General features: G+C 68.5%; 1 protein-coding gene across 3 annotated transcripts in view; it reads left to right on the forward strand.

The window, feature by feature from the left end:
- The first annotated feature begins 4,574 nt into the window (after nt 1–4,574).
- Nucleotides 4,575–22,530, forward strand: part of SBNO2 (strawberry notch homolog 2) — a 37,710-nt gene continuing 19,754 nt past the window's right edge. For 2 of the 3 annotated variants that reach the window (XM_062184938.1, XM_062184940.1), the window contains exons 1-4: nt 4,575–4,669; nt 17,658–17,855; nt 20,326–20,399; nt 20,603–20,714. In XM_062184938.1, the coding sequence (XP_062040922.1) occupies nt 17,763–17,855; nt 20,326–20,399; nt 20,603–20,714 (279 nt within the window). In that variant the 5' untranslated portion in view covers nt 4,575–4,669; nt 17,658–17,762. Of the gene's footprint in view, nt 4,670–17,467; nt 17,582–17,657; nt 17,856–20,325; nt 20,400–20,602; nt 20,715–22,530 lie in introns of those variants that run through there. The other variant, XM_062184939.1, reaches the window with a different exon arrangement.

A 22,530-nucleotide genomic window follows, 5' to 3' on the forward strand; every position in this document is an offset into this window, starting at 1 on the left:
CCCGTCCTGCCCCCAAGGAGTCCCCTGTCCTTGTCCCTGTTCCTGGCTCTGTAATGCTCCCTGTGTGCATGGACCACATTGTAACCCTATACCCATAGTGGAAACTTTGGGTCTATCTGCTTTTTGGGGGGCTTGAATTAAATATTTTTTTATTTGAAAGGCAGAGTTAGAGAGAAAAGTCAGAGAGAGAGAGAGAGAGAGGTCTTCCATCCACTGGTTCACTCCCCAAATGGCCGCAACAGCCGGAGCTGCGCCGATCCAAAGCCAGAAGCCAGGAGCTCCATCCTGGTCTCCCGTGCAGGTGCAGGGCCCAGGCACTGGGGCCGTCACTGCTGCCTCCCAGGCCACAGCAGGGAGCTGGATCGGGCGTGGATTTGCTCTGTAGCCCCCTGCACCTGCTGGTGCTGTGGGCAGTGGAACCCAAATTACTACCCCTACTTTCTTATTATAAAATCCTCGGCACAGAAACCCCACGTGTGGCGCCGTGACCGTGGCCCTCAGGACCTGGACCCCAACACCCCGTAAGTCTGGACCCGGGCCTTGGCTCACGTTCCTCTCTGCTGGTCGTCCTCACAGGCCCGGGCGTGGGAGAGGGGAGGCACCCGGGCCAGCCCCGCCGCCCGCCATGTTCTGGCTGGTGGGGACGCCTGGGCCCTGGTGGGATGTGGCAGGAACCAGCCCCGGGAGGGCGGTCAGGACACTCCAGGAAGTTCTGCAAGGCCTCCAGCGCCCGGGCGCCCAGCCACGCTGCCATGTGGGGACCCAGGATGAGTCAGCCTGGACACTCTGGAATCTCCCTCGGGGCAGGGCGGGAGAGCCGGGGTGAAGGTTCAGAAAGTCCCGAGCCTGGGACATCAGCACCCTGGGCGCGGGCACACCCAGGGGGCACGGATCTGCCCTGCAGGGGCCTGGGCGCTGCCTCCCATCTGGGACGGACACAGGCCCCAGCCTGCAGCGGCCGGTCTCTGCCCATCCCCACCTCGCAGCCCCGCTCGGCCCCGCCCTGGCCCCACAGCCCCAGGGACAAAGGCAGACCCCTCCCTGCCTGTCAGCCCGACGTGGGCTTGGGCTGGGGGTCCCTGGGCCCCCCAACTCTGCCCCAGCTCCTCCCGGCTGCCTCTTGCCATCGGCTGAGCCTGCTTCCTTTAGAAGAGGGTTATGCAGAGTTACAGGGAGAGAGGGGACAGGGGAGAGGGAGAGGGAGAGGGGAGAGCTTCCATCCGCTGGGTCACTCCCCACATGGCTGCAACAGCTGGGGCTGGGCCAGGCCAGAGCCAGGCGCTCCACTGAGGTCCCCCACGTGGGTGCAGGGGCCTAGGGACTTGGACCATCCTCTGCTACTTTCCCAGGCCACGGCAGAGAGCTGGATGGGAAGTGGAGCAGCAGCCGTCGGGACTCAAACCAGCACCCACAGGGGATGCCGGTGCCGCACGTGACGGCTTAACAGCGCCAGCCCCCAGCTGAGCCTTCGATCCACTCAGACATGGGTCCTCAGGCCCCACAGCCCCCTCCGGCCTGTGCTGGGGCCTCTCCCGCTGAGCCCCGGCCAAGGCCACTGTCTAGCCCATCCTGGCTTCCAGAGGCGGGAGGCTGTCCCAGATGCTCAGATCCCAAACTCGCCAGACAGGTTTTCTGCTCCAGGGATCCGGAGGCCGCTGGCGCTGGCCTGAGGGCAGCTGGGAGCAGGTGGTGGGTGGAGCCTGCATGTGGGGGGAGCAGGTGGGAGGGGGAGCCTGCACGGGGGGGGGGGGGGGGGGGAGGCTCTGCGGAAGGCGCCCCTCTGTCCGGGACTGGTTGGGGCACCCTAAGAGGGCAGAGGGAAGTGGGTGCGGGAAGCAGAAGTATTGGGGGGCTGGGACAGAGGCTCCGGCGGCCACTCGGGAACGCCAGGACTTTCCAGTCCCTGGAGAAACGGGAAGTGGCTGGGTCCTTGCCCGCCCCGCCCCCGCGGGCCGGCTGCCAGGCTCACCTGCCCGGCCTGTGCCTCCCCTCCCTGCCTGGCCGCCCGGGCTGTGGACGGGGTGTGGCCTCCTCCTGGCCTCTCGGGGCTCTGGTGGGGGACACCCAGCTCCTCGTGGTCCCCAGGACGCGCCCAGGGGTGGGGGTGGGGCGCAGGCCCCACCAGGCCTCCCTCCTGTTCTGCCCCAGGTGCCTGGGCCTGCTTTCCTCAGAGCCGCACCTGCAGTGAGCCAGCAGTCACACACCTGGACCTGAACCTGAACCTGAACCTGAACCTGAACCTGAACCGGGAGCCCAGCGTCTTCACTGGCAGCCGCGAGTCCACAAGCCTGCTCTGCGGGGGCCTGGGGGTCCCTGCCTGGGGGCGGGCACAAGGAGGCCTTGTCCTGCAACACTCCCTCAAGGTGGACCCCGCCCACCCCTGCCCGTGGAGCAAACCCCCTGGGGAGCTCTGGCGTCTGCTTCCTCCTCACCACAGGGGCAGAGGTGGGCAGAGGATGCAGCCTGGGGCGCCCTGGCTGGCATCCCGGGGCTCCGGACCCCAGCTCCCCTCACACACGGCTGGGGCGCCCTGGCCGGCATCCCAGGGCTCCGGACCCCAGCTCCCCTCACGCACAGTTGGGGCGCCCTGGCTGGCATCCCAGGGCTCCGGACCCCAGCTCCCCTCACGTGTGGCTGGGGCGCCCGGGCCGGCATCCCGGGGTTCCGGACCCCAGTTCCCTTCATACACAGCCTGGGGCGCCCTGGCCGGCATCCCGGGGCTCCGGACCCCAGCTCCCCTCACGCACGGCCTGGGGCGCCCGGGCAGGCATCCCAGGGCTCCGGACCCCAGCTCCCCTCACGCACAGTTGGGGCGCCCTGGCTGGCATCCCAGGGCTCTGGACCCCAGCTCCCCTCACGCGCGGCTGGGGCGCCCAGACTGGCATCCCGGGATTCCGGACCCCAGTTCCCTTCATACACGGCCTGGGGCGCCCAGACTGGCATCCGAGGGCTCCGGACCCCAGCTCCCCTCATGCGCAGCTGGGGCGCCCGGGCAGGCATCCCGGGGTTCCGGACCCCAGTTCCCTTCATACACGGCCTGGGGCGCCCTGGCCGGCATCCCGGGGCTCCGGACCCCAGCTCCCCTCATGCGCGGCTGGGGCGCCCAGACTGGCATCCGAGGGCTCCGGACCCCAGCTCCCCTCACGCACGGCCTGGGGCGCCCGGGCAGGCATCCCAGGGCTCCGGACCATGGGGCAGCAGCCATGGTGGCTGCAGTGCTGGGCCCCGGCAGCGGGGGCTCCTGGCTCCTGGCTTCGGCCTGGCTCAGCCTTGTTGGCTGCTGTGGGCATCTGGGGAGTGGCCCAGCGGATGGGGGGTCCCTGTCCCTGCGTCCTGCATTTCACATAAAGAGCGTTCATCTTGGTGCACCTGCGTCCAGCCCCCCCCCCCCCAGGAAACCCCACGGCTCCGGAATCCCTCCTGGTGCCCACTCCAGGGGCGGGAGCAGGGTCAGGGGCCGGGGCTGCTGGCTGAGCCGCACAGTCCCCAGCAGGCCCCACCGCAGCCTCTGATTCCCTGGAAACCCCCGGCTCTGACTAATCCCCCAGACATCCCCGCCTTGGCAGCCGAGCGGCCGAGCCACCCGGTTCCAGGAGGCGGCCGCTGGAGACCCTATGCGCTGCCGAGCAGTCCCGTGCCTCGGCCCCTGCCCTGTGCCCCTCGGGGGACCCAGCCCTGCCCCCAGCACCCCCGCCCTGGGCTGTGGCCGCCGTGAAATCCTTGCTCATTTTTGGGCTCATTTCTCACAGGGGCCCTGGAACTCGCGTGGCCGGCCCCGGGTGGGGTGGGGAGCAGGAGGCGGCAGTGCCCCCTCGCCGGTCAGCGCCGCGATTCCAAAGTCAAGGGCACAGCCCGAGTCGCCGGAGCCACGCAAGCCCAGGCACAAGCACTGCTCTGCTGGGTCTTGGCTTCCCCTCGGCGCTCCCCTCGGGTCCTGGGCCCCAGCGGCACAGGCCAGACGCACTGGCCAGTCCCAGACCTGCAGCGGCTCTCCTGGCTGCCTCGCTCCTCCTCGAACTTCCAAACTCCGGCAGCAGCGAGCGGCCACTCGGGATGCCCGAGGCCCAGGCCTGGCCTCCAGCTCTCTCTGGAGCCCCAGCTCTGTCCACCCAGAGCACGCGTGGGACCAGGGGCTGGACCCTGCACAGGAGGTCTTGGCTGGCCCGGGCCCGTGTCGCCAGCCCTGACACCCAGCTGGGGACCAGGCAGGCGGGGCCTCCCACGCGGATCTGCCTGGACTGGCCTGGGCTGCACCTCCTGGGCCCACCAGCTCCAGTCACAGGAACACCGCCTGGGGCCAAGCGCAGGTCCTGGCGAGGAGGCAAGTCCTGACACCTCAGCGCCGCCCCCCAGCCCTCTTCGGATTCGAGGGAGGGGGCTTCAGAGCAGGTTCACCCCCGGGAGCCGGGGAGGCCGCCGCACAGAGGCAGCGCAGGATTCAAACTCAGGACCCGGGAGTCGCGGCCCCGGCCCCGGCGGGGCGGGGCGTGCGCGCGGGGCGGGGGGAGGGAAGGCCCGGCCCCGCCCAGGCCCCGCCCCCGCGGCATGACCGGAAGTGCGCGGGGTCCCCAAGATGGCGCCCGAAACCCGGAAGTGAGCGGCGGCCGCCGAGAGGCTCGGGGAAACTGAGGCGCCGCGCGCTCCGCGCCCGGCCGGACCTGGGTCCGAGGTGAGCGCGTCGGCCGCGACCCCGGCTCTGAGCCCGCCTGGGCCGACCCCACTCCGGCCCCACGCGGCCTCCCTCGCTCGGGGCCGGAGGGGGGGTCCGGGGTCCGCGGGGCGGAGCGAGGCTGGCGGCGACCCCCGCCCCTCGCCGCGAGTCCCGCCCCCCTCCGCGACCCCCGCCCGGCTTCGCTTCCCACCTGGGCCCCGCGCTGCTCGGTGACCCCCGCTTCAACCTTGACCCCACCCTCCGCGGCTCGCGCTCGCGTCCCCCCTCTTTCCGGGGGCGTCTAGGCTGACCTGCGACCTTTCCCTCCCTGGTGACCCTTGACCCCGGAGCCCCCTCGTTCTGCCCCTCCGTGCGGTGCACCTCGTGACCCCTGACCCCAGGCTCGCGTCCCCTTCGCTGCCCGGCCCTGGGGGGCTGCGTCGGTGCGTGGGGGCGGCCGGCAGCCCGCCCTGGGGAGGGGCTGGCGAGGGGGTCAGCGCCGGTGCGCGGAGTGCGGAGTGGGGGCGAGGCCGGGGGCACCGCTGGCCGCGGGTGGGCCGGTGTCCGGGCGCAGAGCCCCGCGGGAGGCCGGGCCGGGCTGGACGCCGGGCGGGGAGGGAGCGGGGCTGGCGCTCTGGGATCTTGGGCCGCCCCGCGGGGCATCCCCGGGCCTGCTTCCCGGAACGCCTGCTGGTCCCGCCTGCCCGCGGTGCCGGCGCTCTGCACCCTAGGCGCCGGGCTGCGTGGACGCCTGCTGGCCGGTGTGAGGCCGGGGCGGGGCGGGGGCTGTGCTGACCTGAGCGGGAGACCCGGGACCTGCTCTCCAGGTGAGGGTCGGGAGAGGGTCCCAGGGGCCGCAGGTCAGGGCCGTCCTTGCTGCCCCCCATCCCCGCCCTGGGATCCCCCGCGAGGGGGGCAGGAGGCAGGGGTCCCTGGGATCCCCCACGAGGGGGGCAGGAGACAGGGGTCCCTGCAGACCCCCGTGGCCTCACACCTGTCTACAGCTGGACAGAGGGGCGTGGAGGGGCCTGGTTCCTGGGGCTTTGCAGTCTGGGGGGGCTGGGCTGCAGCCTGCCCTGTGCCCCGGGCTGAGCCGCAGGAAGTGCTGACAGGGCCAGGAGCTCTGCCCTGAGAACCACCCCGCGCCCCCCCCCCAGGCTGGGGCGGGATGGGGGGTCTTGACACTGCCCCGGGTGCGGTGGTGCGGTGTGTCTGTGGACAGTGGGCGTGCGCGTGTTGCCTGTGTTGTATGTGTGAGTGTCCGTGTGCAGGTGTGTGACTTGTGGGAGTGCTACATGTCAACATGCACACGTGTGTGTTGTCTGTGTTGCGTATGTGAGAGTCCCGTGGGCGTGCGCGTGTGTGTGAGAGATTCCTGAGTGTGTACGTGTGTGTGTGTGTGTGTGTGTGAGAGAGAGAGCGAGAGCGCGCGCGCGCCCCCAGGGGCCAGCTTGGAGCATGTCCAGTCACTTCCCAGGTCTGAGGGCTGTGTGGTCAGGGGGTGCAGCCCGAGGGGGGTCACTCAGGGCCAGGCTCCTCCCCCGCTGGCCGTAGGGGTGGCCTCTGCCCTTCCCTGGTCCCACGTCTGCCACCTGACTCTCCCTGTCGCTGTCCTGCTGTCTGGGGGCCGCCTGGCGCCCCCCCGCGCCCCCCAGGAGGAGTGGTCTGGCCCCAGGGGGGCCGTGCAGGCGACCAGGGGTTCCAGCGCTGGGCTGGTGTCCGGGGAGCAGCGGGAGCCCCTCTGATAGGAGCCGCCCATTACAGGCAAGTCCACGGGCACAGGAAGTGGCTCGTGGGGAGGCACTGGGGGTGAGGGTACCCCACGGGGCGAGCCAGCCACACCAGGAACTCCTGGGGCTGGTCCCAGGCTCAGGAGGAGCCCGGCGTCCTGGTAGTCCCAGCTCTGCCCTGCCCGGCACCTCAGGGAGCTGCCTTGGGCTGTTGGGATGGCGAGCGGGGGCTGGGGGCCTGGAGGGGCCCTGGGGCGGCCGCGGTGTGGCGGCTCCTCCATAGGGCCCGGCCTGTGCCTCCAGTGGCGCCGGAGGGGAGTGACCGGCCAGCTGGAGCAGAGGCAGCTCTGCCAGGAGCCCGAGGCCTGGCCTGCAGCCACCTCCTCCTGGGGCCTGCTGGGGCCGCCTCCTGCTGGCTGGGCCCCCGCGGGGGTCAGCAGGTGGGGCACCTGTGTGCTGTGCTGGCTGGGCGCTGGGTGAGGGGCCGCCGCGCGGACTCTGCCCGCAGGATGGCTCTGCAAAGTGAAACTGAAACCGGCAGGCCTGGCCCCGGCCCCGGTCCCGAGACGGACGCGGTTTCGAAAGTGCTGGGTTCCAGATCCCGGGAGCAGCCCGGCCACACTTCCCGGGGCCAAGGGCACGGGACGCGGGGTCTGGGGAGCTGGCCCGCTGTCGCTGGGTTGGCACCACGTCCCGCCTGGCGCCTGGGGCTTCTCCCTGTGAGTGGCAGGTAAACTGAGGCGGGGCTTGCCCCTGGACAGCCACTTTCCCGGCCTGGCCGCCTTGGACGCTGGCTGCCGCCCCAGGGCCCCTGTGCCCGCCACAGCCAGGGTGTGGGTCCAGCAGGTCAGGCGCACACCCCTCCCCACGGCCCCTCTGTGTCTTGTGAGGGGACCCGGAGGGTCACGGGGGAGGGGTGTGCTTATCCCAGTGGCTCCAGGCTGCCCTCAGGTTCTCGGCTGCTCTGGAGCTGGGAGGTGGCGGGGTGGGGTGGGGCGGGGGTTGTTGGCCTGACCTGGGCAGGTCTCAGCCTGGAGCTGGCAGGGTGAGGGAGGGAGCCACTGTTGCCGTCCTGGGTGCCGGTGAGCTGGCCAGGAGCCTTTGTGGTGCTACATCAGGCCTTGGAATGACCAACCCATCGGGAGCCCCCGGGGATGCTGGGGGCTCCGAGGGACGGTGTTGGGGGTCGGCCGGGCATGGCGGGGCTTGGGGGCCACTGGGAGCTGCCACCCCAAGCCCAGACCTGAGGCTTCTCCTGGAAAACAAAACCAGGCAGTCAAAACCAGGGCTGCGTTCCCGTCTGGAAGCCGCGAGGCCCTCCACGGCCTGCTGCTGTGGGGCCTGGGGGGCTGTGTCCGCCCCTCTGCAGGGGGAGTGGCGGGGAGCGGGGGTGGGGCTTCGGTGCCTCAACAGAGCGGACCTCCTGCTGGTCCCCTCCCCACTAGCCCCCAGTGGCTGCGAGTCAGGGGCTCTGCCCAGGGGGGTGCAGGGACCCGAGCACTTGAGCCACGGCCAAGGCCTCACAAGGTGCACGTCGGCAGGGAGTTAGACCAGGAGCCAGAGCTGGGATCAGACCCAGGTACAGTGGGCGTCATAGCTGCCCACCCCTTGAAGCCCCTGTAATGAGTGACCACAGATGAGGGTGAGGTGCCGGGGTGAGCAAGCCCAGAGGGTGTGCTCGGCTGCCGCGGGGTGCTGGCCTGGCCTCGTGGGCGCAGGTTACGGCCCCTAACAGCGCGAGGTGGCAGGAGACTACACTGGGGGGGGGGTGCGAGTCCCTTGAGCCCCCTCCCAGCTCTGCCCCATGGGTGGGTCTGGGGCCCAGGGTCCCCCTTGTGACCAAGGAGGCCGCAGGGCTCTGCTCCCTGAGGGCCCTCACGGTGGGGGAGACGCAGGCCGTGCCTCGCATGCCTGGGGTAGACGGGGGTCCCGGCCGTCCCTGGACGCTGGGCGCCGTCCCCTGCCTTTGGAAGCGGTGGCTCCTTTTCTGTGTGTTTGCTTTTTTTCCATCTGTTTATCTTTATTTGGTATTTGAAAGGCAGAGAGATAAGGAGAGATACATTGTATCCGCTGGTTCTCTCCCGACCTGCCCACAGCAGCAAGGGCTGGGCCAGGCCAGAGCCGGGAGTCTGGGACTCCGTCTGGGTCTCCCGTGGGCGTGGCAGGGACCCGAGTCCTCTTCGTCCAGGACACCCATCACCAGGAAGCGGGTTCAGAATGGGGGGCCTCAAGCCCAGGCAGTGCCTGTGGGATGCAGGGGTCCCGAGCGGCGTCTGTGCCGAGCGCCCACGCCCGTGAACGTGGGTCTCACTGTGCGCTGGGGCCTCATGGTCATCTCGGGAGCGGTTTTCCCCGGTGCCGTCGGCCTGCGTCCCCTCCCTGGTGTGTGCACCTGTACGCCAACAGCCCCCCCACGCTGAACTTGGCCTGGTCGGGGGCACAGCAGCCCCTGGTCTGGCCCCCACCTTCCTGCGTGAGAAGCTTGCGATTGCCCAGGGTGGGGGCTCCCCAGGCCGCAGGGTCCTGCAGGTCGGCTGGGGCAGCAACACCCCCTTTCGCCTCAGAGGCCTTGGGCTAAGGAGCAGAACGGAATTCAAGACAGACCCCCCACCCCAGCCGCCCGCACGTCTCTCGAGCCGACCTTGTTTGTCTGAAAGGAGGCCAGGGGCCTCTGGGCCAGCCCCCTTGTGAAATCGCCACGGCGCCTGCCCGGGGCACGCGTGGGGCCTCTGCCTGTCCTTGGCATCGAGCTACTGCACTCTGACGCCTCCTGGGACCTCCACAGAGCCCAGGGTCACCGCCCTCTGCAGGCGCCTGTCTACCAGGGCTCCCAGGGCCGGGGGCCATGTTGGAAGCTACAGGACTTAAAATGCTATTTTTGTTTTATTCGAAAGGCAGAGAGACACAGAGATCTTGGCTGTGGGGATTCGCTCCCCATACACCCACGGCGGCCAGGGCTGGGTCGGGCTGAAGCCAGAGGCCAGGAATTCTGTGTGGGTCTGCCACGAGGGTAGCAGAGACCCGAGAACTCGGGCTGTCATCCACTGCCTTCCTAGGCGCATTGCAGGAAGCTGGATCAAGCAGAGGAGCCAGGACCCAAACCAGGCACTCGGACAGGGCCCGTGGCCTCCACCACCGGTGCCGTGGAGCTGCGCTGGGCTGTGGTTTCGGCCACTGCTCCCTGGCCCTGGGGAGGTGGTTGGGAGGGACCTTTCCTAACTGCTGGAAGAGGTGGGGTGGGCAGTGGGGGCCAGAGAGGCCCTGGGGAGGAAGCACACGTGCTCGGTGCTCGGCTCCTGAGCGGCGTCCAGCCTGTGGGTCGGCGTGATCGGCTCCGAGGTGCCCTTGGGAAGGCCTGGCCACAGCCTCGTGTGTGGGTCCGGATGGGGCCTGGTTCCCTGGGTTCTGAGGTGCCCGTTCCAAGGCCAGCTGGGAGGCGGAGGCTGAGCCGGGAGCCCGGGCACCAGGAGTGCTGGGTTCAGACGGTACGGTGGGCTGGCGTGAGGGACGCCTGCCTGTGGCCGGCCTCGCCAGGGTGCAGATACGTGACCACGGCAGGGCGGGAGACCCTGGTATGCACCAGGTCCTGCCCAGCCAGCAGCCGTGCCGTGGACCTGATGCACTTCCCCGGGCTCCTGCCGTGGGTGTATCCTGGGCACCGCCCACCTTGGTCACCTCCAGTGGATTCATTCAGCCAATATTTAGGCAAAGAACTTTCTCTCTTACAATGGGCGGGCTCAGCTGGGCCTGCCCAGGCCCTCAGGGGTGGTGGGGGTGGGGCCTCTGCCTCCCAGGGCTTGTGGAGGTTGCTCCACTGAGGGGGGGGGTGCTTTTACTTTCATTCCCTTTGGAGGTTTTCCTTTTTTAAATATTTACTTATTTATGTGAAAGGCAGTTAGAGACAGGAAGAGAGAACTCTTCCATCAGCTGGGTCACTCCCCAGATGGCCATAATGGCTGCAGCTGGGCCCATCTGAAGCCAGGTGCTCCATCCGGGTCTCCCACGCGGGTGCAGAGGCCCAGCACTCGGGCCATCGTCCACTGCTCTCCCAGGCCACAGCAGAGAGCTGGATCGGAAGTGGAGCAGCTGGGGCTCGAACCCGTGCTCCTGTGGGATGCTGGCCCTGCAGGCGGCGGCTTCACCCACTGCGCCAGAATACGGGCCCCAGCCTTCGGTGCTCTTGTAGGACTTGAGCTTTAATTCTCCCAAGGAAGACAAGCAGGCGCGGTCAGGCACCATAGCCTCTGCCTCCCCTGCTGCCCCCCTCACTGTGTGCCCCCCCAGTCAGCCGTGCAGGTCCACCACCCGCTGTGTGCTCCCTCAGTGTGTGCCCCCCCGCCGTGCACGTCCACCACCTGCTGTGTGCCCCCCTCAGTGTGTGCCCCCTCACTGTGTGCCCCCCCGCCGTGCACGTGCAGCACCCGCTGTGTGCCCCCCTCAGTGTGTGCCCCCCCGCCGTGCACGTCCACCACCTGCTGTGTGCCCCCCTCACTGTGTGCCCCCTCACTGTGTGCCCCCCCGCCGTGCACGTGCAACACCCGCTGTGTGCCCCCCTCAGTGTGTGCCCCCTCACTGTGTGCCCCCCCGCCGTGCACGTGCAGCACCCGCTGTGTGCCCCCCTCAGTGTGTGCCCCACACCGTGCACGTGCAGCACCCGCTGTGTGCCCCCTCAGTGTGTGCCCCCCACCGTGCACGTCCACCACCTGCTGTGTGCCCCCCTCAGTGTGTACCCCCCTCAGTGTGTGCCCCCCCGCCGTGCACGTCCACCACCTGCTGTGTGCCCCCCTCACTGTGTGCCCCCTCACTGTGTGCCCCCCCGCCGTGCACGTGCAGCACCCGCTGTGTGCCCCCCTCAGTGTGTGCCCCACACCGTGCACGTCCACCACCCAGTGTGTGCCCCCTCAGTGTGTGCCCCACACTGTGCAGGTCCACCACCTGCTGTGTGCTCCCTTAGTGTGTGCCCCCCCGCCGTGCACGTCCACCACCTGCTGTGTGCCCCCCCAGTCAGCCGTGCATGTCCACCACCCGCTGTGTGCCCCCTTCAGTGTGTGCCCCCCCCGCCGTGCACGTCCACCACCTGCTGTGTGCCCCCCTCAGTGTGTGTCCCCTCACTGTGTGCCCCCCCGCCGTGCACGTGCAGCACCCGCTGTGTGCCCCCCTCAGTGTGTGCCCCACACCGTGCACGTCCACCACCTGCTGTGTGCTCCCTCAGTGTGTGCCCCCCTGCCGTGCACGTCCACCACCTGCTGTGTGCCCCCCCAGTCAGCCGTGCATGTCCACCACCCGCTGTGTGCCCCCTTCAGTGTGTGCCCCCTCAGTGTGTGCCCCCCCGCCGTGCACGTCCACCACCTGCTGTGTGCCCCCCTCAGCGTGTGCCCCCTCAGTGTGTGCCCCCCCGCCGTGCACGTGCAGCACCCGCTGTGTGCCCCCTCAGTGTGTGCCCCCTGCCATGCATGTCCACCACCTGCTCTGTACCCCCCTCAGTGTGTGCCCCCTCAATGTGTGCCCCCCTGCCGTGCACGTGCAGCACCCGCTGTGTGCCCCCCTCAGTGTGTGCCCCCCCGCCGTGCACGTGCAGCACCCGCTGTGTGCCCCCTCAGTGTGTGCCCCCCCTCCGTGCACATGCAGCACCCGCTGTGTGCCCCCTCAGTGTGTGTCCCCTCACTGTGTGCCCCCCCGCCGTGCACGTGCAGCACCCGCTGTGTGCCCCCCTCAGTGTGTGCCCCACACCGTGCACGTCCACCACCTGCTGTGTGCTCCCTCAGTGTGTGCCCCCCTGCCGTGCACGTCCACCACCTGCTGTGTGCCCCCCCAGTCAGCCGTGCATGTCCACCACCCGCTGTGTGCCCCCTTCAGTGTGTGCCCCCTCAGTGTGTGCCCCCCCCGCCGTGCACGTCCACCACCTGCTGTGTGCCCCCCTCAGCGTGTGCCCCCTCAGTGTGTGCCCCCCCGCCGTGCACGTGCAGCACCCGCTGTGTGCCCCCTCAGTGTGTGCCCCCTGCCATGCATGTCCACCACCTGCTCTGTACCCCCCTCAGTGTGTGCCCCCTCAATGTGTGCCCCCCTGCCGTGCACGTGCAGCACCCGCTGTGTGCCCCCCTCAGTGTGTGCCCCCCCGCCGTGCACGTGCAGCACCCGCTGTGTGCCCCCTCAGTGTGTGCCCCCCCTCCGTGCACATGCAGCACCCGCTGTGTGCCCCCTCAGTGTGTGCCCCCCTCACTGTGTGCCCCCCCTCCGTGCACGTGCAGCACCCGCTGTGTGCCCCCCTCAATGTGTGCCCCCCTGCCGTGCACGTGCAGCACCCGCTGTGTGCCCCCTCAGTGTGTGCCCCCCCGCCGTGCACGTGCAGCACCCGCTGTGTGCCCCCCTCAGTGTGTGCCCCCCGCCGTGTACGTGCACCACCCGCTGTGTGCCCCCCTCAGTGTGTGCCCCCCCGCCGTGCACGTGCAGCACCCGCTGCATGTGTGTCTCAAGTCGGGCTCATAGACACGGCTGCTGTTAAATACCACAGAGCGCGGCCCTGTATCCATTTCCCCCGCGGTAGCATCTTGAGGACATGCTGGGACTCGGGCAGTTCCGTGGCCGTAGCCGTCTGTCCCCAGTTGTCTCTGTGCCCGCGTGTACGCATACGTGTGTCCGGTTACATTTCGGTAAATCTGCAGTCGGGGGCTAGTGTTATGGCACAGCGGGTAAAGCTGCCGCCTGCAGCGTCCACATGGGCACTGGTTCACATCCCGGCTGCTCCACTTCCCATCCAGCTCCCTGCTAATGCACCTGGGGAAGCAGAAGATGGCCCAAGTGCCTGGGCCCCTGCACCCACGTGGGAGCCCCGGATGGAGCTCCTGGCTCCTGGCTTCAGTCTGGCCCAGCCCTGGCTGTTGCGGCCATGTTGGGAGTGAACCAGCAGGTAGAAAATCTCTCTCTCCGTTTCTCTGCCATTCAAACAAACAAATCTTTAAAAAAACATGTCCAACCCCCCACCCCTCTGAAGGGTCCTGGAGTCCATCTGCCCCCCTGCTTCGCAAGCACAGCCCTGAGCAGACGCCCCAGAAGTCTGGAGCGACCAGTGTGGCTGGTGATGGGGAGCTGCCCTCCCACGGGGCAGGGGCAGTTGGGGACAGCAGGGACCCAGGCCAGGCCAGATGTGAGCTGGCTCCGGCACTGACAGCAAGGAGGGTGCACAAGGCCTGGCTGGATGCAGTGGCCCTGTGGTGGGGAAGGCTCCCGGGGTCGGCACCAGGAGGGTGGCGGCCGACCCCTGCCAGGACGCGCGCGTGTCCCGTCAAGTCCCCTCCCTGCGTGTTCCACCGACGTTTCCCACTTCTGGCTCTGGGGGACCGAGCCCCTTTATCCACGGATGTCCCCGGCTGGTGTCTTGCTGGGACTGACCCACTCAGCATCCACCCGAGGCCTCCCTGAAGCCACGGCCATGCTGAGGAGGGCTCCTGGAGCCGGACCTGGGGAGGTGGCAGGGCTCTGTCTGCATGGGACGGGCCGTGGCGGGGTGGCAGGGCTCTGTCTCCAGGGGACAGACTGTGGGGGGGGGGCAGGGCTCTGTCTGCATGGGACGGGCCGTGGCAGGGTGGCAGGGCTCTGTCTCCAGGGGACAGACTGTGTGTGGGGGGGGGCAGGGCTCTGTCTGCATGCGACGGGCCGTGGCGGGGTGGCAGGGCTCTGTCTCCAGGGGACAGACCGTGGTGGGGGGGGCAGGGCTCTGTCTGCATGGGACGGGCCGTGGCAGGGTGGCAGGGCTCTGCATGGGACGGGCCGTGGGGGCAAGGGGCCAGGGTGCCCTTTCCCCACCAGACTGCTCTGGCTGGCCAAGTCGGGGCCCAGCCAGGCGTCCAAATTCCTTAGGACTGTCTGCCCCACATCAGCCGAGCCTTGTGAAATCTGCCAGCCCCTCTGCCCGGCTGGGGCCCTGGGCCATGTGCTCAGGCCATCCGAGCCCTGCAGTCCGTGTGCGGAGGCCAGTGGGTCATGGTCACAGCCTCGAGGTCATGGCCTGTGGCACATAGGGCCGGGGCTGTCTCACAGTGTGTGGCAGGGGGTACCTGGTCCCTGGTGCAGAGGCTCTGTGAGGGCTGCACTGTCCCTGTGTCTCTGGTCACGTCCCAGGCCTCAGTCTCCGTGTTTGCCAGTGTGAGCCAGGGCGGACAGAGCCGTGGAAGGTGCTCTATGGGCAGGGTCTGGCCAGCCTTCCTGCAGGAGGGTACAGCGGCCTTGAGCTTCTGAACGTGCCCTGTGGGTCTCCGCGTCCGGGGAGAGAGACACAGGTGTGACCACAGCGGGGGGCATGGCGCATCTCCCCGGAGCGGCACTCCACGGGCAGCCGCCGTGGATGTGGCCTGTTGGGGGCGTGTCTGGGCAGCAGGGCCTCCTGACGCTGCCCAGGGCCCTGTCTGGGCCCGTGATTCCGTCGTCTTTGTCTCTAACAGTGACTCGCTTGAAAGCGTGGTTCCAAAGGAAATAGCATCTCTGCGGCCACTGGCGACCACGGCGACTGTGTGTCAGAGTGTGTGAGTGTGTGTGTATGTGTGTGTGAGATGAGCGGGTGTGCACAGGTGTGCGCTCGTGTGTATTTGTGTGTCAGTGTGTGAGATGAGCGGGTGTGCGCTCGTGTGTATTTGTGTGTCAGTGTGTGATGAGCGGGTGTGCGCTTGTGTGTATGTGTGTGTCAGAGTGTGCGAGATGAGCGGGTGTGTGCTCGTGTGTATGTGTGTGTCAGAGTGTGCGAGATGAGCAAGTGTGCGCTTGTGTGTGTGCGAGATGAGCAGGTGTGTGCTTCTGTGTGTGTGCGAGATGAGCGGGTGTGCGCTCATGTGTGTGTGCGCGAGATGAGCGGGTGTGCGCTCGTGTGTGTACATCAGAGTGTGCGAGATGAGCAAGTGTGTGCTTGTGTTTATATGTGTGCTTCTGTGTGTGTGCGAGATGAGCGGGTGTGCGCTCATGTGTGTGTGTGTGAGATGAGTGGGTGTGTGCTCGTGTGTATGTGTGTGTCAGAGTGTGCGAGATGAGCGGGTGTGCGCTCGTGTGTATGTGTGTGTCAGAGTGTGCAAGATGAGCGGGTGTGCGCTTGTGTGTGTGCGAGATGAGCGAGTGTGTGCTTGTGTTTATGTGTGTGCTTCTGTGTGTGTGCGAGATGAGCGGGTGTGCGCTCGTGTGTATGTGTGTGCTTCTGTGTGTGTGTGCGAGATGAGCGGGTGTGCGCTCATGTGTGTGTGCGAGATGAGCGGGTGTGCGCTCATGTGTGTGTGTGAGATGAGCGGGTGTGCGCTCGTGTGTGTACATCAGAGTGTGTGAGATGAGCAAGTGTGTGCTTGTGTTTATGTGTGTGCTTTGTGTGTGTGCGAGATGAGCGGGTGTGCGCTCGTGTGTGTGTCAGAGTGAGTGCAAGTGTGTGTGCGAGTGTGTGTGTGTGAGAGAGCAGCCCTGCACACCCCTGCTCTCCCCAGCTGCCACAGGCCTTCCTGGGGGAGGGGGCAGTTCTCATTCTGTGAGAGGAGGGGCCTGGGGCTGAGTGACAGCCTCGGGAGCAGTGGGAGGGGTGGACTGGGGGGGGCGTGGGTCCCCCCAGGGCACACGGGGCAGCAGGGAGCGCGAGGTGCTGGGGAGAACCGGGGTGGTTCCTGGGGAGAGTGGCCCCTGCGGCATGGGGGGGGGCAGCAGGCACAGAAGCACCACCCCCCTGGCAGCCACAAATCCACGGCTGTCTGTGGCTTCGCCTGTTCTGGATGTCTCCTACCATGGGAGCCCCACGCGGTGTGGCCTTTTGTGCCTGTATCCCCCTGAGCGTGAGCGTGGTGCCAGGGACCCTGTGCCAGCCACGCTCCTGTGCTGCACGTAGTGGCCCTGCGAGTGTGTCCACTCCTCTCTCAGTGCACACTGGCCCGCCTCGCTGTGCCTGTGTCCCCCTGAGCATGGTGCCGGGGCCCCTGTGCCAGCTGCGCTCCTGTCCTGCATGTAGTGGCCCCGCGAGTGTGTCCACTCCTCTGTCAGTGCACACTGGCCCATCTCGCTGTGGCTGCCCTGGCACAGTGTTGCTGTGGCATTTCGTGTCTGTGTTTTGTGTGGCCGGGCTTCTCTTGGCTGGCTCACAGAGTCACGCGGTTGTCTCCATCGCCCAGGCCGTCAGGTTACAGCCGCACACGCGTTGAGAGCCTCCTGCCTCTGTTCTCATCTTCGGTTTGCGGTGCTGGTGGCCACCCTGTCACACGGCCACGTTGCTGTCCCCTCCAGCCCTGAACGCCCTGGATGGTCATAGAGGCCTCCCAGAGCCCAGCACAGAACCCCCAGCCCAGCCCCTCCCGAGGCGCTCCCGCGGGCCACGTAGGAACCTGAGCTCCCCACGGCTGGCCCTGGAGAAGGTGTCCAAGGGGCTCGGAGGCTGTGGGGGAGGGGCTCGGGGTTCCGGGAGGGAGGGGTGAGTGGGGCCCTCAGCATTACGGGCCCGTCCCATGCTTGTCAGCCAGGGCTCTGCCCGGGCCAGGTGAGCTCAGAGCCCTGTGCGTGGGGAGGGTCGGCCCTGCAGAGCGGGGCCCAGGGCATGGTCCCAGCAGCGCCCTTTGAGGTGGCTGGAACAGTGGCTGTGGGTGGCTCCTTTGTTCCCGGCAGCCCATTTCCCGGGTGAGCAAAGCAGGCTGGGAGTACCGAGGCCCCCCCCATGGCCGTTTGCCGGCCTGGCCCTGCTGACCCTGACCGCCCGGCCCCACAGCCTCGGCAGAGAGGCTGCTGAGAGCCCTGGCCCGTGGGAGCCTGGGAGGGGCCGTACAGGTCAGCCAGGCCTCCGAGGGGTCCAGGTGAGGGTAGAAGCAGGAAGCGATGTGGGGCCTGGGTCCCCGTCCCCCGCTCTCCCTGCCCTGGGCACTGGGTGAGGGAGTGCCCCCTCCCCCACGGATTGCACAAGCCGCCTGCGTGAGGCTGGACTGCGATTACTGGAAGTCCCTAGGATTTCCTCACTCGGGGCTGGGCCGGGAGTGGCAGCTGCACCTCCCCTTCCTGCCGTCCTCGGTGATTAACGCCCTGGGCCGGCTGCCCACGCGGCCTCCATGGATCCTCAGGTGTGGGAGCATGGGGTCGGCGCAGCTCCGGTGGCCCCGGGAGGCCCTGCCCCGGTGCAGCCCCGGGCCCAGACGGGTCTCTTCCTCCACAACCCTTGAGGACTGGTTGTGAGGTCATCCTGTGGCCAGGGCCTGCACAGGTGACAGCGCCCCGTGGGGTCGGCTTGTGAGGGCGGGCAGAGGGCGTGGTCTCAGGACGCCCGCCTCTCTCCACAGGACAGGATGCTGCCACCAGAGCCAGCGCGGAGTGAGAAGCCCAGATAGACGGCCTGCGCCCCGGGGCCCGGACCCCCGTGCCTGGCGCCTGGCCGGAGCCACCCGATGCTGGCCGTGGGGCCGGCCATGGACGGGGAGTACCCTCAGCATGAGCCCCCACCTGCGGGCAGCATCCTCTACAGCCCTCCACCCCTGCAGGTGAGCCCCGCCCAGGGCCTTGGAGCTTCTTCCCGAGTTCCTGGCTGCGGGGACAGGTGTGGGAGCGCGGCTTCCGCAGGAGCCAGAGTGGGCCTGAAGTTTTCCTTTAGCTTTGACTTCAGAGGGCTCTAGTTCGGTGGAGCTCGTTTCTTGCGCAGCTTTTTTTCCCACAAGGCCAGTGCTCGGCGAGCAGAGCTGCGTGCCCCTGGCCGCCCGGCCGGACGCCTACCTGAAGCCTGGTGCTCAGGCCCACCCAGGGTCACGGCTGCGGACCCCTGGGCCCCGGCCTGGGCGGCCTCGGACCGTTTGCTGACGGCAGAGTTTTGCCCTTCCCAGATGTCGCAGGGTTGGGGTCACGTGGGCTTGTAGCCTTCTCAGCCTGGCCTTTCCGGGTGGCGACCACGCGTGTCTGCCTGGCTCTGCAGCTCCGAGCCCCGGTCCTGGTGGGCCACGGTTCAGCCATCCGTTCACCTCTGAGGGTCACCTTCGGCCACTGGGAATAGTTTCACACAGTCAGACTGTCAGGTCACAGGTGGCCCTGCAGGCCCAGGAGGCGGGGTCCGGAACCCCCTTTCCTCCGTGAGCCCACAGCGCCTGCCGCCGTGGGGAAGAACACCCACAGTGGGGCCCGGTGTAGCAGGGCAGCGCTGGGGCCAGCGTGGTGGCATGGCGGCCTCCTGCTCCTGCTGGGTGGGCCGAGGCTGTGCCTCAGTCCAGAGCGAGGAGGGGGCCCCCGTGGGGGCCATGGCTCAGCTGTGGACGGCAGCTGGTGGTGGAGCAGGAGGGAGCTGCTCCCACAGGAATGTGCCACCCAGGAAGCCGAGCACCCGCCGGGACCCCTGCTGTGCCTGGCAGCTGTGGCGGCCAGCAGGGACCTGGGGCCTGAGGACTAGAGTCTGCTGAGGACCCTGGTGCACGAGGTGCGGTTTGATGCCGGCTTGGCTCTGAGCCACCTTGGCAATCCACGCAAGGGAGGAGGGGTCCCTTGGTCTGCAGGGTTGGGCTGTCATGAGGGGGCTGCTCACCGGCCACATGTGGGGACATGGCCAGGGAGCCCCCAGAGAGGGGACCCTGCGACTCCAGGTCGAAGACCCCCAGGGCCAGCTCTGCATGCCTGGCCGGGATCAGGTGCCGTCTCTGGGCCAATCACACACCAGAACCTGTCCCGTGAAGGTGGAGTCGGCCTGCTCGCTGCTGCGGGCAGATTCTGGGAGGGTTCTGACTGGCTGGCTGTGCCGTGGGACTAAGGTGTCCCTGATCGGCAGCCCCAGCACAGCCACAGCTGGGGGAGGAGGCTGGGGAGCTGGGTAGGCAAGCCAGGACTGTCGCGGTCCCTCTTGGCCTGGGAGCTCCGTGAGGGCAGCCCCAGGCCCAGCCGGGACAGAGCCTGAGCCCCACAGCCCTGTGGCCTCCAAGGCCTTTGTCCCCTGTGGGCCCCCCGCCCGCCGCCTCACCTGGCCCGGCCCGAGAGGCGTCTGTGCACCCTGAGATAGCTGCCCGAGCCCGAGTTCTGTGGAACATTCTGGATGTGCCACATGGCCCTGGCATTTTCTTGTCCCTCTGCAGGGCGGGGGGGTGGCAGATGGACGCTAGACCAGTGTCTGGGGCGGCCCCACTTCCTTCCGGAAGCTTCCACAGAGGATTCCTGCTGTGGGCCCTGGAGCAGGAAGCCCGGAGGCCAGTCATGCCACCGCCACACTCGGACTCAGGGAGGCTGGGCCTCCGGCAGCTCTCAGCCCAGATGGGCCTGGCTGTGGCCTGCTGGGGGCCCCCGGAGAGGCCCGCAGGGCAGTGAGGGTGGAGAAGCCTGCGGCCACAGGGCCGTGGAGAGGCTGCCTGGTGCTGGGATGAGCCCTCGGCCTCTCCCAGGGACCCCCGGGCTCCCCGATGAGAGGGATGCCAGGGAACCGGGGAGGGGCATCTGGCTAGGGCACCCTCTCCTGGGGATGCCCGTGCCCGTGGGCCCATCAGGTCCAAGTCGGGGCTGCAGGGAGGCACGAAGACCCTCAGGGCCCTGTTGACCCTGGACTCATGGTCCCAACTGCCCACTCAGCCCTGTGAGGAGCGCTGGAGCCCCCCAGCTGGGAGAAGACACAGGACTGCCTCCCGTCCTGGCCAGAAGAGCCCAGGGCCCACCAGGGAGTGAGGTGGGCCTCACTCGGGTCTCCCTCACGTGGCCCTGCTCCATGAGCGGCCTCGCCGCCTCACCCCTGCACGCTGGTCCTCGGGCCCAGGCGGGCCGGGCATTCTGGCATCCCAGGCTCTGCAGGGACCTGGGGCGGCTGGCTGGTGCTGGGCCCCCACCCCACCACGCAGCTCCCAGCCCTGTCGTGAGCCCATCGTGGTGTCCTGTCAGCACAACCCAGGCCAGGGGCCTCGGGCCGACGGCGAGACCGAGGCCTGGAGCTGCTCCACAGCCCCACAGGAGCCCTGGCCCCTGTGCCTGCCTCACGCCTGCCCACTATTCCAGAGCCCTGCGCTGCACTACCCCTGGTGGAGCCCCTGCCCGCAGGCGCCGTTCCCAGCCTACACCAGCGAGAGCCAGTGAGTGTGGGAGGGCTGGGGTGGAGGGGCCGGGCGAGGAGGGCAGCGCTGGGCTCGCTGTGCGGGAACCCCGGAGGGGCCACGTCGGGCTCAGTCACGGCCCAAGGCTGCCGAGTTCCCATCTTGGGCCCTGGAGGGCAGCCCTGGGCAGCGGGTCCGGCTCCCCTGTCAGCCCCGTCACCCCCCTCCCCTCCCGCCCCCAGCCAGTTCACAAGCACCGCCCCCTTCCTCGGCGGCCAGCCCTGCCCGGACACCAGCTATGCCCCCGTGGCCTCCGCCTCCAGCCTCCTGCCAAAGAGCAGCGACTTTCCTCAGGTAGGAGAGGCCGGACATGCGGTGGGGTCTGCAGGCCCCCACTGCCCACCCCAGGACCCAGCGACCTTGGCTGGGCCGCAAGCCCTGGGGTTTGTGGGAGGCCGTGGGGAAGGAGCGTGGCTGATGCTTTGTGGGTCACTGGGGACCAGGCCCCTGGGCCACCAGCTGCAAAGTGTGAGCCCCAGCTGGCCCTAGAGTCCCTGGCTAGGGGTGGGGGGCGTCGGAGGCCTGCCCTGCAGTCCGGCTGCCCACGCCCATGCCCTGACCTTGGGTCAGTACGAGGACCTGTGGCAACACAGGAAGAGTGGGCTGTGCACAGAGACCACCCAGGCCGCCCAGGGTCACCCTCCCCATGTGCCCAGACGGTGGGAGTGTCAATGTCCCTGGGCAAACCAGAAGGCAGGGAGAGGGTGGGTCTGGTGACCTGGGACCCCGGGGGCTGCTCAGCTCCGTGACCCCTCCCGTGTCTGCCGTCGCCTAGGTGGGGTGGACGTCAGAGCTGCTGGCCCCCCCGGCCACTGCCCCCAGCTTGCCCTTCTCGGTCTCTGTCTCCCCCTGCCTGTGATGTGTTCAGGGCCCCGTCTGCCCTGGGTCCCACCACAGCTCTGCTGACAAAGGCTCACGTGTGCGGCTGAGCGCCTGCCTCTCAGAGCAGTGGGCGGGTGTGGCGGGTCTGGGAGGCGGGTGGGCGTTGCTGGCAGCCCCACCCCCGCCTCAGACACCCAGGCCCTGGGGCTCCTGGTCCTTGGAGCCAGCAGGGAGCCCTGACCTGAGACTGGCTTTCACGGCTGCATCCTGGCCAGCCCAGACGTTGTGACAGTGGCGGCCGGCATGGCGGTAGCCCCAGAGCTGTGCCCAGCCTCGTCCCAGAGCCTGTGGCCTTCACGCAGGGTCCTGGTGCGGGGCAGGAGGGGCCGCGTCGGGGACACGCTAGAGGAGGCTGAGCCGCTGGCCTGGACGATGGAGGAAGGGGCCGGGAATGCTGGGGCCAGCTCCCCCCGCCAGCTCCAGGAGGGCCGAGCCCTGCCGCACCTGGTGCGCTGGCATCAGGCGCAGAGGAGCCATTGTCTGACGGCAGGAAGAGGAACTGTGCGTGCGCTAGCCCGCCGGAGGGCTCTGGAGGAGTCGGGCAGGAAAACCCAGAGCTGGGTAGGTTGAGGACATCTGTGAGCCACAGGCCATGGCGCACCAACTGGCGACCACCGGAGCCGCTTCCTGGCAGCCGGAGTGGAACGAGAAAGGGGCCAGCCCGTGTGGCCCCTGCCACCCACAGGAGAGAGCAGAGCTGCCCAGCTGGGGTGGGGCAGCTCCCTCGGGTCCCTGCACGTGCGAGGGTGGGGGCGCTCTTGGCCTTGGTGCCGGGGCCGAGCCCTGGAGCCGTCAGCCCCTCCCTGGCTTCTGCACTGGAGCCGTTCAGGGCCCAGGGGCGCAGGACCCCGGAGCAGCCAGTTGTGGGCAGCTGCTTCCTTTCTGGAGACACAGGGGCCTGGGGAGAGGACACTGCTCCCAGGAGCGCGCCAGGTCAAGTGGGGGTCCAGCTCTGTGGCCCCAAGCCTGGGCTCCAGGAGCTCTGTGAGGCCGTCCGCACGCCTGAATGTTCTAGAGAAGGTGAGGACCCCCAGACTCCCCCGCGCCGCCTCCATCAGGACGGGGGCAGGAATCCTCCCCGGGCAGCACCTCGGTGGGGCAGGGGTGGCGCTGTGCCCGGCTCGAGCCTTGTAGCCGAGGCCCCTGGCGTCCACGGCGGGCGTGCTGAGTTTTGACCTGCAGCATCGGTAGGCTGCCCGGGCCCCTCCGTGGGAGGCTGTGCAGGGCC

This window comes from Lepus europaeus, unplaced genomic scaffold (assembly GCF_033115175.1).
Source record: "Lepus europaeus isolate LE1 unplaced genomic scaffold, mLepTim1.pri SCAFFOLD_105, whole genome shotgun sequence".
Taxonomy (NCBI): Eukaryota; Metazoa; Chordata; class Mammalia; order Lagomorpha; family Leporidae; genus Lepus; species Lepus europaeus.